General features: G+C 42.9%; 1 protein-coding gene across 20 annotated transcripts in view; it reads right to left on the bottom strand.

Annotated features, from left to right (window-relative positions):
* Nucleotides 1–5,624, bottom strand: part of Cask (calcium/calmodulin dependent serine protein kinase) — a 332,948-nt gene extending 327,324 nt beyond the window's left edge. For 18 of the 20 annotated variants that reach the window (XM_015995781.3, XM_076561546.1, XM_076561550.1 and 15 more), the window contains exon 1: nt 5,370–5,564. In XM_015995781.3, the coding sequence (XP_015851267.1) occupies nt 5,370–5,428 (59 nt within the window). In that variant the 5' untranslated portion in view covers nt 5,429–5,564. Of the gene's footprint in view, nt 1–5,369 lie in introns of all 20 variants that reach the window. The other 2 variants (XM_076561547.1, XM_015995775.3) reach the window with 2 other exon arrangements.
* Between the last annotated feature and the right edge of the window lie 11,446 nt (nt 5,625–17,070).

Genomic DNA, 17,070 nt, shown 5'->3' with positions numbered 1-17,070 from the left:
AACACTTAGGAAGAAGTTGCAAATGAAAACCCCTAAAGCAATTGCTAAAAATCTACAGTAAAGTGATATGTACAAGTAACTGAAGAGCTCACTTTCCCCCCAAGAGGGCTCCAGAATCAACTGCTCAGGAATAAGACCGTACTTGTCTCAAAATTTTGTAGGTTGCCTTCTATGGAAGGGCAACTGAATCACAAGTGTTGGAATTATTTAGATTCTTAGAAATGTAGCTGGTGACTGTATGTTTCATTTGCCTTACTACATGGCTATTGCTGTGATCATGTTCTTTTTTTCTTGTAACACTACTTGCTTTTGGAGAATTTTTAAATCATTCAGACTTACATATGACCTTTTCCTAACATTAAAAACTAGTTTATGTACAGTGTCTACTTAAATTTTCAGAAAGATTCTTCTATATGATGTAACATTCCCCCTGAGGTACTAGAACTCCAAATCACTGAGATAATCAATACATGAGAAATCCAGAGTGATTAGTACAAATCAGGAAAGCTGATTTTTTTCCCTCTCTGCTTAATCACATATTTTATATATTATTAACCCAGTATTTACATAAGACTGCATTTAACTCAATTCTCTGGCAAATTGCATTACTGTAGTCACAGGTACAGAACTAAAAGTATGCAAGTAACTTAACCATTCTCTTTTAATCAAATGTTTGTGCAAACAATCCATACTAAACTAATGAATTTCTTATTAAATTAAGCCATTGCAGTAAAAAAGTATCATCAATGGTTATTGAAGCAATCGTTGTTCTGTGTTGTTCCCAACATCAGACAATCATCATGTTAGCATTAGATGAGTGTCATAAATCAATGTGAGTCTTAAAAGGCCCATGAAACCAAAGCCAAACACAGGCTGAAACTAAATTCTTACACAACAGCCTCAGAGACAGAAGTGCACAGAAGATAAAAATCCATGTTTTGGTCTAGTAGCTTAAACGCATTACAAAATATATTTACTATATTTTGTAAAAATTTTAATCCTCTGAAAAGCTAGTTCCAGAATGTTACATATGTCAGCTAAGTTTTAAAACAGTGACTCTTCACACAAGATTCATTTCGTTTTAAAAGAAATAGCTGACATGTCTGTCCCAGAGATTCTGCCTCTGTCACAGGGCTCTGGCACTGATCAGTTTTAAAAACTCCCCTGACAGTGCTACTATGCAGCCAGGTAGAGCACTACTACTTTAAACTAATTCAGCCTTTTGGTACACTAGTTACTCCAAGGTGGATAAATCGACTTTTTGTCTTTAAATGTGATTTTATTAACACTACTCCATCTATCCACACCTAATGAGTGACTCTTACATTGCAGGCAGTGTGTTTAGCAATGAAGATGTGTGTTATATATTCCCCCGCCTTCCAAAGCTACCTATTAGCCAGGTAGAGAGATCATAAATAAGTAACTGTAATTAAATATGATAAGTGCTCTTAGGGTGTAAGCAAATACAGCAGCCCTGGCAAACTTGCAGGTCATCCTTGAGCAAGGGTCATGCTGCATCATTCCAATTTTAGTCTGTCTTAGCAGAGCAGGAGAGTCAGAAGTTACAGGTTCCCAAACATCCTAAAATCCAGGACAAATCTTCATCCTACACAAGTTCAGAACTGTACATTGTGTGACCCTCTTTCAAAAACACTGCTTCTGCCAGAAAGATGGTGGGTTTTTTATTTTTTAATTTAAATGAACTGTTTTAAAACTTCTTTCATATACTATTACTGATTTTACATTTACCTACAAAACTATAAATCTGCAAAAGGGACAGTTATGACATAAATTAATCATTAATTTGTATTTGCATAATACCTTTTCTTTCTAGTAATTGCTACATTTGTTAGGATAAGAAGCGTGGGAACTAGATGGGTGTGGTGGTACTGTACAATCAATCCCAGCATGTAAGAGGCAGAGGCAGGTAGATATCTGTGAGTCTGAGGCCAGCCTGGGCTAGACATAGTAAGACCCTGTCTCAAAAACAAAAACAAACAAAAAAGGAAGTTTGGGACTGTAACTTAATTTACTTCAATAACTTCAAAGATGCCATATGAAAAATGTTATGGAAACAAGAGGCATTGAAGAGTTTTTGCAACTTGCAAAAAAAAAAGGAGTTTTAATTTGTTAAAAAGAAATGGCATCTTCCCAATCTTTGTAGTTAAGATATATGATTCCTTCAAAAATAGCTTTAGCAACAGTAAAGGTTGCAACAACTACAAAGAAAATATAACCTAAATAGCATCTTCCCTCAAACCTCCCTACCTCCAGTCATGCTCTTAACCAAGAAAAAGACACCTAAGTGTGTGTGTGGGGGGTCTATTACATTGGAATTAAAGCCAGGTGTGGTGGCACACACCTTTAATCCCAGCACTCAGATCTGTGAGTTAAGAGCAGTCCTATCTACATAACAAGCTCCACGCCAGCCAGGGCTACATTAGTGAGGCCCTATCTCAATAAACAAACAAATAAATAAATTGGAAATATCCTTGACACCATCAATAATGCCTAGCTCATAGAGGATGAGTGAGTAGGTGGATAGGTGGGCAGAGGAGTGAGTAGGTGGCCAATATGTCTTGAAAACTGAAATCTATTTTAAAGAGCCTTAGTGAAATTTTAAAACTATTAAGACATTGTGGCATAAACACTATTCATGATGCTAATTTCATATGAAAGAAAATCAAAATTCTGTAGAGTCTGGATAGAAATCAACAAAACGATTTCAGGATGAATGATGATCTGCAAGGCCTTTCTGTTTAAGCTCATAATTGAACAAATCCTTAGTTTAAATGTATGCTGTCAAGGTCCCTGCAAAAAAAAAAATCTCAAATGAATTTCAATTTCAGGATCAATACATACTGACACAATTTACTGGAGAAACCTTCAACCTTTGCACAGGGTAAGGAACACTATCATTACATTTTTTAACGCTGAGACTATCTTGTCATTTATAAAATGCCATTTCTTGAAATAATGAATCCAAGTCAGATTTGTAGAATGGGAATGAAATCTCACAGTTCACAGAAGTGCAGGCAGCCACTGACTACCTAGCATCTCAAAATTAGCTTGTTCTTCCTCCTTATGCAGCTGCAAAACAACAGAACAGATCAACTTAATTTTACCAGGGGTGTCTTCTGAAAATATTTTAGCAATTTTAAGTCAGCACAATAAAGACCACTAACATGAAGCTGACCACTTTTCAAAATCCAAAGGGATCAATCACACTGCCATCCTTTCAGACCTGAAGGAATCAGAACCAGTCACCAAAATTGATTCAACGATGGCTATTTTCCAACATCATGATGTACACAAGCATCTTAATTCCACATTTTCCAAGAATCAACAGCAGGCTCACTTACAACAGCGATAACTAAGATACAACAAATATCACTCACTCACACATGGTCATTTGGGTGGTTTTGAAAAACATCTAATTTACCTTCTTTGTGTGCTCTTAACAATGAAGAAATGAAGGAGATTTTTGATATTTTTACTCTAGAAATGTGGTCGTCAATTGTGGCTATTAAGCACTTGAAATGTGGCTAATCCAACTGAGGCAATAAATTTTGCATTTTGCTTAATTGATTAAAATTTAGAAATAGTAATAGTAAATTCAGTTACTGGAAAACTTTTATGTATGTTTGGAACAACTTGAGTATGTGAATCTACTTTTGCACATGCAAATTTTATGAGACCTAAATACAGATCAAGTAGTTCTGGGGAAAATTCAGCTTAGCGTCAGAATTGAGATGTGCTGTTAGTATAAAACACACATTGGATTTCAATGGCTTAGTATGAAAACATGCACAGCATTGCAAAAAATTTCATGCTGAAATCACTAATTCAGATGTAGTGTATTAAATAAATTATTTTACTAAAATTAATTGCACCTTTTTGTTTGAAATCGTTGTAATGTGGCTACTAGAAAATTATACATTACACGTGGCTCTCATTAGATAGCTTTGGACAGCGCTGCTCTAGGGCACATTCACGACTCTACCAGACACATTTGGACATCTTCCTCCTAACAGACAGGCTGGCCATTGAACAATGGGGCAAGGAGTAATGCGTCCTCGAAGCGTTTGGATCTATGGAAAGAGTGTAGCAAGCTCAACCCACAATTTCACCCTGTGAGCAGCAATGTAATACCTCAATATGGAGGAAAAAAAATGAGTTATCAGTACTCAAAAAATTGAAACTGAGTATACTGCAGACAACTTAAAAGAGGTAGAGCCAACTGCTCTGTCTTGGTTTCATTTCCCAACTGTGGACCTTAAAATAGACAATAAAGCACCGCTTCCAAAACGACGTGAAATATTCCAATACTAGCTATCTAACGAGCCCTATTAAATAAGCAAAAAATCGCTCTTAAATCTTATCTCAACTTCCAAAGGCACAGCATACACGCTGAGCTAGGAAATCAACTTCAGATTGCCAGCATTTCCCTCACAAGCAAATTAGCAGGATTGTGCACTTGGAATATTGTTTGACAAGAATGAAAAGGAAACAATTCAAAACAGATTTCAGGACTGGACAATTAGATGAGGAACTGCAGATTTAATTCTCAATCAGTACTGTGATTAATCTGATTCCCTGCTTTTCCCTAGTGTAATTATACAACACAGATGAAAGGATGAGCATTTGGACTGTCAGTTCTATATTTTAGACCAGCCCGGTGACTCAAAGCAGACGGCTCTACCACGCTAACCACCATCCCAACAACAGTGGAAGGGAGCCTCGAGCACTGATTGTACAGTCATTGCATAACGAGGCATTAAAAATTTGGGTGCCCCTAACTCTTTCTACGATCGTCTAAGGCAGGTGAAGAATTTGCTGAAACTGGACGCACCCGTCTTCAATGACCCTCTTAAATCCGGGCATGGGGTGAACACAAAGGCATCTGTCTAATATCCTGGCACAATAGACACACACCCCACAATTAAAAACCCTGGACGCGCTCTCTCGCTCTCTCCACACAAGCACACGAAATGCAGGCTGCTCTTTTCGTAAAAGGTCTATGGTACAGGAAAGGTAACAATAACCCCAACTGTTCCCAGGAAGCAACTATAAAATCGGTCCTGCCACGTCCCTGTGTAACCGTCAGATAAAATGCAGGGAGCCCGCCCCACGCCTTATGGGGTGGCCGACCCGGGCTCGTTGGCCTCCACGGGTGGCGGAGAAGCCCCCAGACCCTCTCCTGGCAGGAGACCCAGGTACACGTCTATAAATACTCCAGGGTGAAGAGGACGAGGGAAGCAGAGGGGAGGGAGAGAGGGCAGGGGGCAGGCCCGGAGCGGGTGCGGGAGGCCCCGGGCATCGCTGAAATGCATTTTTCCACACTCCCGCTCCCTCGAGTGGAGACTCACTTGCCGATCACCTCGCACAGCTCGTACACATCCTCGAACAGCACGTCGTCGTCGGCCATGGTCCGTCCGGAGGGGACAGTGGCCGCAGCGTGGAGGGCTCTGAAAACTGGGTTGGGGGCGCCCAAGAGCTCAGTGCCCGGAGCTCCGGGCTCGCGTCCTCTCCACCGGACCCGCAAGCCCTCAGTGCTGAGGAAGCTCAACTGGGGCCGCGAGGCCGGGAGACTGCAGCGCCTTTCCTCTGCCGGCTGCCGCCCCGGCGCGGGCGGCGGGGCCGGGGCGTGGGAGCGAGGGCGGCCCGGGCCCGGCGCCGCCCGCCCGCCCGCTGCTCTTGGCGCTGTCGCTCGCGGCCGCGCTGCCGGGCGTGCGGACCCTCGGGGATCGCGAGGCGCCGCACTCTCCGCTCGTCAGCCCGCGCGGGCCGCGAGGCCGCGACCGCTCCCTCTGCCCGAGACCGGCTCCGGCGCGGGGCAGCTCGGGCTACAGGGGGGGCCGCGACAGGACCATGGAGGGAGGATCGTCGCGAAGGGAGGTGGTGGCGGCTGATCGGCGCTGGGGACCAGGAGGCGGCGGCAGAGACGCTCCCTCCTCCTTCTGCTCCTCCCGCCGCCGCCGCCGCCGCCCGCCCGAGTGTGGGAGGGGGCTTCGCGGGATGAGTGTTCAGTACGGGCGGGAGCCGCGACCGCTGCCTTCAGCTCCTCCCCTCGGCTTCAGCTGCCGCCTGGCTCACAACCCCGGTGCAGCCGTCGCGCGCAGACTAGCCCTCCTCCCTTTGGCCCGCGCGGCTGCAAGACCCGCAGGCCCCGCCCACTCCGGCCCTTTGGGAGGCGGGGTCCGGGGAAGGAGGCGGGGGAGGGGGGGAGTGCTCCCCGTGGCGCATGCGCGCAGGGCCCGCAACGTCACGAAGAACCGGCCGGCGCGGGGAATCTAGAGGGCGCTGGGGGTCGGCTAGCGGAGCTGCGCGAGTTGCAGCTGCTGAGGTGGGGCTGGTGGAGGTCGTCGCCTCTATGCCCAAGCTGTGACCAAGTGGAGAAAAGGGGCTGGGGACAAAAGGTCCACAGCAGTATGCACGTTTTGGGACGGCGTGCTCAGCACTCTGGCAGTTTTCGCCCTTCTTTCGTAACCTCAGGAAGCCGTTCCCAGTTTTTGGCTGGGAAAAACGCAGGGAAAGGGTTCTAATGAATGGGAAAGGCAGAGAGGAGGTGGAGAGAGATTGTCACTCAAGACGGCACTTGGCGGCGGATGCTTTTAGTGCCACCCTGCCATTCTTTAATGAAGACGAGGGCTGGGGGAGGGGGAGAATTGTCCAAGGAAAGGACCAAACAAAAACTGCAGAGGAAGGTGTACAACAACGAACAGTGAACTAGAGAAACAGCCTCGCCTGCCGCCTGCCCAAACTCACCAAATATCTATGCAGTGTCTATTCCTGCTAGACAAAATATAGAGACGGGTCAGGAAGATAGTGACATAAGGAGACTTTAAATCCATCGTATATTGTTCCCCAGCCCCAGCATCTACTTTATTTACTGTACTTCCTACAAATGTTGGAGTTCTCAGCATAAAAATGCAACTAGAAGGAATGGACGCACAGGGTCAGCCACGGAGTAAAGCTGTGGGTGTTGCCGCTGTGCTAGGTTGTATGCAATATGAAGATTTCTGTTCAACTGAGCATGTGCAGAGTGAGCCAACGCCATGAGACAGGTATATGCCTTAGTTGAAGACCAATAAAAAAGAAGTCTTTGTTCCTCCACACAGCAGAAGTGTCCAATTAGTTCATAAGTCAGCTTTCCAGAAATCATCTGTTAAAATTCTCAGCGCGGTATTTTTAAAGTAGTATTTGCCAAAGTGCAGGGGGCAGGGTGAAGACAGCCTATTTCCCTTTCAGAAATGATCTGCACAAACCCTTGATTGCTCCCTAAAAAGGCTGGGAGACTTGCCTATTAAATATTTGGGAGCTAAACCTCTTTCTTATCTTTCTTACCTTTTCTATTTTTAAAGCAAATCAAGGGAGAATATAATTGCATAAGGTTTTCCTCCTTTCCCAAAGATTTTGTGTTTTCTCTAAAGAATGAGCTTCAGAGCCCAAGAAACTTTGTCTTCTTTGAGGGTCCAGCAGTTACAAGTCACTTACCCCAACCTATCATGTCTACCTGCCACCTAATGAATAAGGCATCATTCACTCTGCTCTGAAGTGCGCATAAATCCTTGCAAGTCACTCTGCCAGCTCCCTTTCTCTAGCCCAAATATGAGCTGTGCTAAGGCTTGCCTACTTTATTTTGGAGTTTATCTTTCATGGAGAATTCTTCTCAGAAGTACAAGTGGACAATTAGAAAGCAGAAAAAGATATGTAGGTGGGACAAAAGAGAACTGCGTGGATAGGCATGGTCTCTGCTCGCAGACAGCTGCTTTAGACCTGAAAAGAGTCTTAGTGGCCAAGGGGTCCGACTCCCTTATCTCCAGGAGTGGAGGGTTTATAGGTTGGTTGCTCTACCAAGAGCTACCCCATATCTCCACTACTCGATAGCAGTTCTAGGTTTGATGTGGGGTTAGAATCCATCTTCGTTAGAGAGGTAGACACTAGATTTGTTAAGTTAATCAATACAGGCCCCCCACCACCACAGTGGTTGGCCTAATCTTATCAGCACTTGACACTTCCTGGTCAGTCCTTGCTTGAATGGTTCAGGATCGTCTAATCAGCACAAAGTTCAAAAGTTTCCCTCCAGCTAGGGCTTATATCTCTGAGCTCCTAGGGAGTAGTTAGTCAAACAGAAGGGTCTCAGCAGTCCACAGCTCCAAGAGTTTGTATAATGTGTGATGGCAAGTGGAAACTCCTCTTTGCTTCCTGCTTCCGGGATGAAAATAACCAAACTTTTCAGATGAACTTAGGTTTTTTTCTGAGTTTCCTGCAAAAATCCAATGCTTTCCCCCAAATACAAATGATCAGGTGTTAATAATTTAATTCTGTTTTAGTTAATTTAAGGAAATGTTAGGGTAGCTAGTTCAGTTAAAGCTACATTCAGGTTTGTTAATAACTGAATCTTCAAGTAACAGTCATCTAAACAAACGAGGGTGGTGACTTTCTCGTTTAACAAGGAGTCTGGAGATGTGTGGTTACTGACATTGGATCCACTACTCGACAGTTTCGACAGTGACCTAGTTTGTTCTTTCCACTCTGCCATCCTTTATAGTTGGCCTCTTTGCCTTTGGCTTGTTTCGTCATCTCAAGATGGAGGCCACTGTTTCAAACATCAACAATGCGAGGCAGGAAGGCAGGAAGGGCAGCTGAGGTCTTTTCACTCCCTGTCTCATCTCTGTTAAGGAAAGAAAATATATTTTCTCTTCTCACTTGTCCAGACCAGAGTCACCTAGCAGGCGACCTCACTTGCAAGAGCAGCTAGGGACATAGGTGTTTTTGCCTTCTCTATGGAGGTGGATGAGAAAGAAGCCGGGGGGGGGGGGTGATGTGAGTGTTTGAATTTCTCAAGATTGGGATAGACATTTGCAGTTTGCTCAGCTCCCGTGTAATTTCAGGATTACACAGATATAGAAGGAGAAAACACACTCCAGGGAAATATTAGGATGAGGGCCACACAGAGGACAGTGTGGCATAAGCCTAATTTAGGCAATTTAGAGATCACCTCATTCTGCAGTATAAATTATCACCGAGTTAGTGAATACAATTAAGACTGACACTGTTCTCAACTGGAATAAAGTTGTATTGTTGCCTCATGGCATAAACAGAGTGTTCTAAGCTCAAGTAGAAGACACTACCCATCGCTCCAGTAAAAAGCATATAGATTACACTTACACTTCAATACTTTGTGGCTCTCTGTTTGTTAGTCCTTGATGTTTAGACAAGCCTAGAGGACTAAAGTGATAAAGAAAGCAGGCGTGATCCCTGTCCATTCTCAGCTGCACCCTAAAAGAAGACAAGAATCAGACAAATAATTACAATGAGAAGTAATGGTCCTTAGGGTTTAGGAAGTTGGAGGCAGCAAATCTGAAGAGAGCCTTTGGGGCGGGGGAGATAACTTCAAGGATGAAATGTTTCCTGTGCAGGCATGAGGATCTAAATTGAAATCCCACCAGCCAGTCTAGTTGAAGCAGTGAGATTCAGACTTAGCTAGAGACCCTATCTCAAGAGATAACTTAAAGGAAGACACCTGATTTCAGCCTCTGACCTACTTATGTGCACAGATGATAGAATACACATGCACACACACTCACACACACTACATACATCCATCTCTCTGTCCATCACACAATTATCTATCAATATATTTATTATATATTATATATTATATGTATGTGTGTGTTGAGAAAGACCAAACTGAAGAAGTGTTTACACCAAGACTGAAAAAGTATAGAGATTAGCCATTGGAAGGATTGGGGCCTATGGGTAATCAGCAGAGAGAATATTTGTGGATTCATGAGGTGAGCAAGAATATACTCTCTGAAAAACAGACAATGTTATTTGGAGTCCTGGATCATACAGTGCAGGAAGAAAGAGGCGATAATATGTTAGAGAAATAGATAGGGGCCAGATAGTAAAAGATATTAAATGCCATGTTTAAGAGTTTACCTACTAAAATGCTTGATTTCAGTAATACCGACTCTTCTATGCCAGCTTTGGTCCCCTGGCCCTGTGCATGAATGGAGTGCTACATTTTAATGATTTTCTATTAATGTGTTTGTGTCTGTCTGTGTGCGCGCGCGCGCGCACACACACACACACACACAGGCCAGAAGAGATCATCGGATCACCTAAAGCTGGGGTTACAAATGATTGTAAGACACTGAGTGTATGTGTGCTGGGAACTTACCTCAAGGCCTCTGGAAGAACAGCAAATGCTCTTAGCTGTTGAGCCATCTCTCCAGGCCTGGAATTATGCTTTTAAGTAGTTCTTACTTTTGTACTTGGTGCACACTGTCTTCTCCCTCCACTCCTTTTGAAAATGTAGAAACTCCTCTAATACATTATCTCAATCCTCTGTGATCCCACTTAGCATTTCTGAGAGCCCCACTTCAGCTCAGTGTAGTCTTGCATACAAAGACTGCTTGTGACATAGAGGACTTCCCACAAGCTACTGGAACTATTTTGCAATGTGGGAATGCCTGGGAGTTTAGGTCTCCTACATCTGACTGTTAGCTATTAGCCAATCACTGATAGTGCAAGAATGTGGAAGCCCAGTTCCCTTGGCTGGGAAAGAGGGATCAGCTCCTTCCATAGCTTCCCTGTGGGACTGAGCTCAAGGTATGGACCCTTTTGCCGGTCTTTACCTAAAATCACACCCTGGCTTAGCTCCTTTACCTTCATTTCCCTCTTCTCTCCTTTCCTGTTTTTCTCTTGGAGTATTATTGCCTTAATGACTCACTTGTTTATGGTTCTGTTATCAAGATTAACTTTGGAGGAACCCAATCTAAGCCAGTGGTGTTTCTTAAAGTAACAATTTCATCAAAATCATCTGGAAGTTTGTAAAACATTTTTGTTTTGTTTCTTAATGTAGATTCCTAAGTCTTACCCCAAACTTAACAAATCTGACTCCATTGGAGCCGTCCCTGGAATGTATATTAGAATCTTTTTTAGAAAGATTTTTAAAAGTTTTAATTATACCCCCTACCCCGAGTGTGTGTGTGTGTGTGTGTGTGTGTGTGTGTGTGTGTGTGTGCACATAAGTTCATTGCCCAAGGAATCTAGAGGCTTCAGATGCTCTTGGATCTGGAGATACAGGCAGCAGTGTGCTACCCAATGTGGGTGCTAGGAACTGAACATGAATTAGAGTCCTCTGTAAGAAAAGTACATTCTCTTAATGGCAGAGCCATCTCTCCAGCCCCAAGGATCTATAGTTTTATATGCTCCCACTAAGTGAGTCTTATACACCTAAAACTGAATAAAACCTGCTCTAACACTTGTTTGGAGAACCGTCTTGAGAGGTAGAAAAACAAGGTTGATGTCACTACTAGGGTGGGAAATCCATAGGAAATGTACAAGAGCGCTCTAGGGAACAGGAAAGGGGCTGGAGAGAAATGTGTTTGCTACCCAGTTTCTGCAAGTTCCAGTCCTGTAAACTTTCCTCTAAAGATCTGCTCTGCTCTTCTTCCTTTAATAGCCATGAACAAGTCACTGGCAACTTTTTTTTTTTGCCAGTGGAAATAATATTGCCTTTGGAAAAAGCACAATGTCAGCATATACTGAATATTGTTATCACTTAAGAATTAACCAAAATATGTCAATATAGCTGGACGTTTTTCTGTTTCCCCGGCCTGGGATCACAAGTGTTCATTGGACTTCCAGAACCTCCAATGTGCTGCATGCTGATAAAGATTGTATTGGACAGAATTATTTTCATTACGAGTAGCATACAATCCAAGCCATCCTTAAAAATATTGAGAATCTATTGGCTGACATAATTGAAAGGTTGAGGCTTAAATTAGCATCAAGTGAGATTTGGTTCAGGACTCAAGAAAAGTCATTGATGATCACTTTCTCCAGATTTTTACTATACACTATGTGATAGTGGCTTTATCTTATTGTTTTTTGTTTTTGTTTTTGTGAGACAAGGTCTGGTAGCCTGGGCTGGCCTAGAACTCATTATGTAGACCAAGATGGCCTTGAACTCACAGAGATCTGTCTGCCTCTGCCTCCATATTGGCTTTATCTTTCGGAGCCATAAGATAGTTACTGGGTCTCGAGGCTCTCCCTTAAACTATCAAAATGTTTGTCATTGTTTCTGACTTCATCAGTTTATACACAAGAGAAAAGAGTCTTGTCTATCAGGTCCTATCCCTGCTCAAAGATCCGTTCTTCCTCATTGGCCTGACAGTGAGGCTCCATTCTAGACCCCAAACACTGGCATTGGTTGTGTCTCAGGGCTCTATCTTGTTCTCGAGTTCACCTAGTCACAGCATCCTGTCAACTTTTCCTTCAAAATTTCATCTAGATCCCTCCCTTATTTCCCAGTTTTTTCAGTCTCTAGTCCAAATCCACTGTCCTATTAGCCCACACTTATATATATATATATATATATATATATATTGCCCACTCTACTCATTGTGCTACTACCCCCAACGGCTCGTCCTATCCTGTTCACTGGTCAGGGATTGGGATATCTAGTTTGTGTTCACGAGAGAGAAATCTCAACATCAAGAATTGATTGGGGCTGGTGCATGGTAAACATTCTGAAGGTGTTTGCCAAATGTTGAATGAGTGAATAGCTTTACAGATCTCATTAATTTGTGAGATTCTCTCTTATTGACCTTTGCTTATAGTCTTGTTCCTTCATGCCTTCCACCTAGAAAATGTGTGGGACATACTAGGTCTTCCCTGTGTATTTGTTAAATAAGTGAAAGACTGTAGATGGTCCCTGATTTATAATGGTTCGCCTTATGATTATCTGACTTTTCTATTGTCAAAAAGTGACATGCATTCAAGTAGAAACCATACATTGGGTTTTGAACTTGGATCTTTACCCAGGATAGCTGTATAGGGTCTGATCTTCTCTAGTGATGATGGACAGCAGCAGCAGCAATGGCAGCTCCCAGTCAGCCTCATGATCACACAGGAATAACCAGTGCTCCCTAACGTGCTGTGTGGCTAAGCTGGAATGAGTGGGACCTAGTATAGTAAATGCACTTATACTTGGGGGATTTTCAATTTGTGATGGGTTTATAGGGACATCATCCCATCATAAGTAGAAAACCATGCATGTGTGTGTGTGTGTGCCTGTGTGTGTGTGTGTGTGTGTGTGTGTGTGTGTGTGTGTGAGAGAGAGAGAGAGAGAGAGAGAGAGAGAGAGAGAGAGAGAGAGAGAGAGAGAGAGAGAGATTGGCAATACTGTGGAAGGAACCCAATGCTTCTAAATTCTGGGTAAGTGTGCTACCACTGAGCCACACTGCAGTGTTAAGTCTTACTATGTACAGATAGCCCAGGCTGGCTTGAATTCATGATCTACCTGCTTCAATCTCCAGAGAGCTGAGATTACAGGGATGGAACATTATGACTATTTCGTGTGTATTTTTAAATTGAGTTAGAGAATCATTTTATACTTAGAACTAGAGTTTGAAACCTAAAGAAATAAAATGATTGAATTCTTGAAAATGGAAATATGTAACAGAAAGATCAAAATTTTTATGGAGATGGTCAACAACATCATAATTGAAGAGCTATGAAGGTGAGCAGTGATGGACATAAAGGCCATTGAATTTATTTCTACTAATTGAAAAAGTTTTATTAGTTATCTTTTGTCTGGGGAAACAAAATCTCATATGGTATTGGAGTTTTTCCTCCTGCTTAGCTGTAAGAGATTTCAAAAGTAAACATAGGGAATTAAATCCCCTCCTTAATTTCTTTTGTCTGGATTTCCTAGCTCATTCTTTCCAAGCTGGCATTAAACTGTCACACACGGAAAAACATGAGATGAGCTGCAATATGTTCAGTGCGTGACTTATATCGAGCCCGGGTCTGGCTACATTACAAAGAGTCATGTTAAGTCACCCAAGCTTCTCTTGAAAGGAGTATAATTTACTATGCTAAGTGCACTGTGGAAAAGGTCAAGTGATTAATAAGTCACCGATATGAAATACAAGCCTATCAACGCTGAGAAGTTTAATCATTTACTCTCTGCGGGCTCGAGGGAAGCAGGTCCTTGCTGGGGGTCTTTTGTAGCACTGAGACTCTGCAGACCTCTCAGGCAGGGATTTCCTTCTTATCTTACTTTCTCCTAAAATAAATGGAGGCTCTCTTCCTAAAAATCCTTCTTCTCACAGAAGTGATCTATAATGCCAAAGCTCTATACTCACATGATATTTTCCATTTTGGTCAAGAGGGAAAAAATACACAGACTGTTTGCCATAGTGCTCAGGTCTGACAGGAATTTTTCAGTGATGTTTTACTGCCTGTGCACTAATCAAATACTTCCCACTCAAACCTGTTTACCCTGCTTTGGCTTTTAGATTGTCATGTAATGGGGACAACAGCTAAGAAAGTAACCTTTTCAAATGAACTGAGGGGAAAAGAGAGATTCTAATGATCTGTAAAGAAATAGCTGAAGGACCATTTGTTGAGGGCTCATTATAAACGCCAGGCAGTTTGGGAAAACGTTACACATATTTCGTTTAGCCATGCTACAACCTTATGAAGTAATTGTTGTTACCTTCCTTTTATAGATGAAGAAACTGAGGCTTGGAGAATGGTCGAGTAATGTGCCAAGGTCCATACAACTGGAAAGAGATGGGAGCAGTTTGGAGAAGAGCCCTGCCAGGCTCAAAGCCTGACTGGTCCTGCACCCTGCCATTGGCTTTCTCTGAGGCAGCAGTATAGGTCTGCCTTCTTAGAATCAGCAGAGTCTGCCTTGGGAAAATGATACAATGAGTTGACTAGCAACAATGGCAGCTTTTGCTTCTTGGAGTTTTTTTTTAAGTGCCAAGCACAGCAGTGTGTATTTCCAAACACTTATTTGCTCATTGAATAAAACTTTGTTGAGCCTTTATTATATACTAGTTACCAAAGGTACAATAGTCAGTTAAATCAACTGATTCTCTCTCTCTCTCTCTCTCCTTAAAGCTTGAGGAGCGCTCCATTATTAGCGTTTCAGAGAAAAACCACAAGGCAGGCAAGTTGTAAATCTCAGCAGCTGCCAAGAGGAGAAAGACGGAGAGGCAGAGAAGAGGAAGCCATGCCTTTTGAAACGAGGTCAGCAACAGAGGTCTGCAAGCAGCTGTGTGAAGAGCGGATGGGAAGCTGGGATTCAGAGGCCCAGTGAGAAAGCTCAGCGTGTGCGACAAGCAAGTTTAGGAATTTGTTTAGTATCCAAAGAGACAGAAAGGAGTAAAGGAAAAGTTAAGCATCTAAATGATTTGATTTATTTATTTCACATTTATGTTTTAAACATTAAAAATTTTAAAATTACATTTATTTATTTTATTTGTGTGCCTCACACCTGGCTGGTTGATCATTTATTTGTGTGTGTGTATGTGTGTGTGTGTGTGTGTGTGTGTGTGTGTGTGTGTGTGTCTGTGTGTGTGTGTGTGTGTGTGTGTCTGTGTCTGTGTCTGTGTGTGTGCGTGTGTGTTCATATGCCTGCGGATTATGGCTTGTGTGTGTAAGTCACAGGAAAACTGTGAGGATGACTTCTCCCCTTCCACCACATGAGGATGGAATTCAGGGGATTGGGCTTCTACAGGAAGCTCCTTTACCCACTGAGCCATCTTGCTAGGCCTCAAAAGTTATATTTTTAAGTTAGAACTCAGAAAAGTGGGCAAGCAACTGCCTCAGTCTGATTCTTGCCTTCTTGGAGCTTCTAGGTTGCTGAGGGCAGCAGATGTAAGTCATCACAGAAATACATTTTTGATTACTTCAATAACCGTGCAAGGAGCCGGCCTGGGCCTGGGAGTGTAGCTCAGCGGGGAGAGTGCTTGCCTGCTAAGTACAGGCCCTGGTTTGATCCCTGGCAAGTCTGAGTAGGGCAAGGTGGTGCATGCCTGTAATACCAGCATTTAAGAGATGGAACCTGTAGCTCCAGGGAATCCAACATCCACTTCTGGCTTCAAGGGCATCTGTACACAAGTTGGCATACATTCACAAAGACACCTAAATAAAAATAAAAGTAAATTTTAAAAATGGAAGAGTGCAAAGACCACTCAATAGGGAAAGAATCATTTCAATTAATGATGATGGGAAGCTGAATATCTTTATGCAAAAAAATGAATTTTTTCTATTACCATATTTGAAACTTAACTGAAAAGGAATCAAACACTTAAGTGTATGACCTAAAACCACAAAATTCTGGAATAGAACAAATAGTAAAATCTTTGTGACATTGGATATGGCGATGCTTTCTTACATATATTAAATGCAAAAGCAACCAAAGTAAAAATGGGTAAATTAAGTTATATATCAAGATCTAAAATTTCTGTGCACCAAAGATACAGTCACCCAGGTATGGTGTGGCATGATTTTAATTCTGACACTGGGAGGCAGGGGCAGATGGATCTCTATGAGTTCAAAGCCAGACCAGTCTACATAGCAAGTGTCAGGACAAAAAGGGCTACATAGGGAAACCCTGTTTAAACAAACAAAAAAGCGTACTCAAATGTTGGGTGTGGTGGTGAGGAAAAATGAAAAAAAGAAAAAAATTCCAAGGACGCAGAAGGTTTATGATTTCTCTGGGCGCAGCCCAAGAGAAGAGAGCAAGGACTCGGGCTGCAGTATGACTAGGAGTGTGGACTGTGTTCTTAATTCCCAAGAAGAATTTAGCTGGTGGGGCGGCTCCCCAGGGCAATCAAGGTTTGGTCATTCTAAGCAATCCCATTTGCGATATTATCCTAAACTGTCCTGGCTAAAATATGCTGTTTCCCTCCTCATAAACAAGAAACTTGAGGTAGGGTCTCCCTGGGTGTGCTTATGTGGGCCTCTCCTGCAACCCAACGGCCCAAGGCTGGCCCCGAACTTACAATGATCCACCTGCCTCTGCTTCCCGTGTGCTGGGTTTAAAGGCGTGCACATCGCCAGGCACAAATCCCTGCTTACTGACATGGTTGTTATGCTCATTGAACACGGGGCAGTCTCAGTGTGTGCTGCCTTCAGATTACTCCGAATCAGTTAAGGATGCTCCTTCTGCATTCCTTGTCCCTGATCTGCCAAGCTAACTGATACTTAGACCTCCTTTTCACACATGTCCCCTGATCGCGAGTAGTCTGGGCTAAC

This window comes from Peromyscus maniculatus, chromosome X, assembly GCF_049852395.1.
Source record: "Peromyscus maniculatus bairdii isolate BWxNUB_F1_BW_parent chromosome X, HU_Pman_BW_mat_3.1, whole genome shotgun sequence".
NCBI classification, from domain to species: Eukaryota; Metazoa; Chordata; class Mammalia; order Rodentia; family Cricetidae; genus Peromyscus; species Peromyscus maniculatus.
Note: the sequence above shows the minus strand (reverse complement) of the source record. Positions and strands in the feature narration are given on the sequence as shown.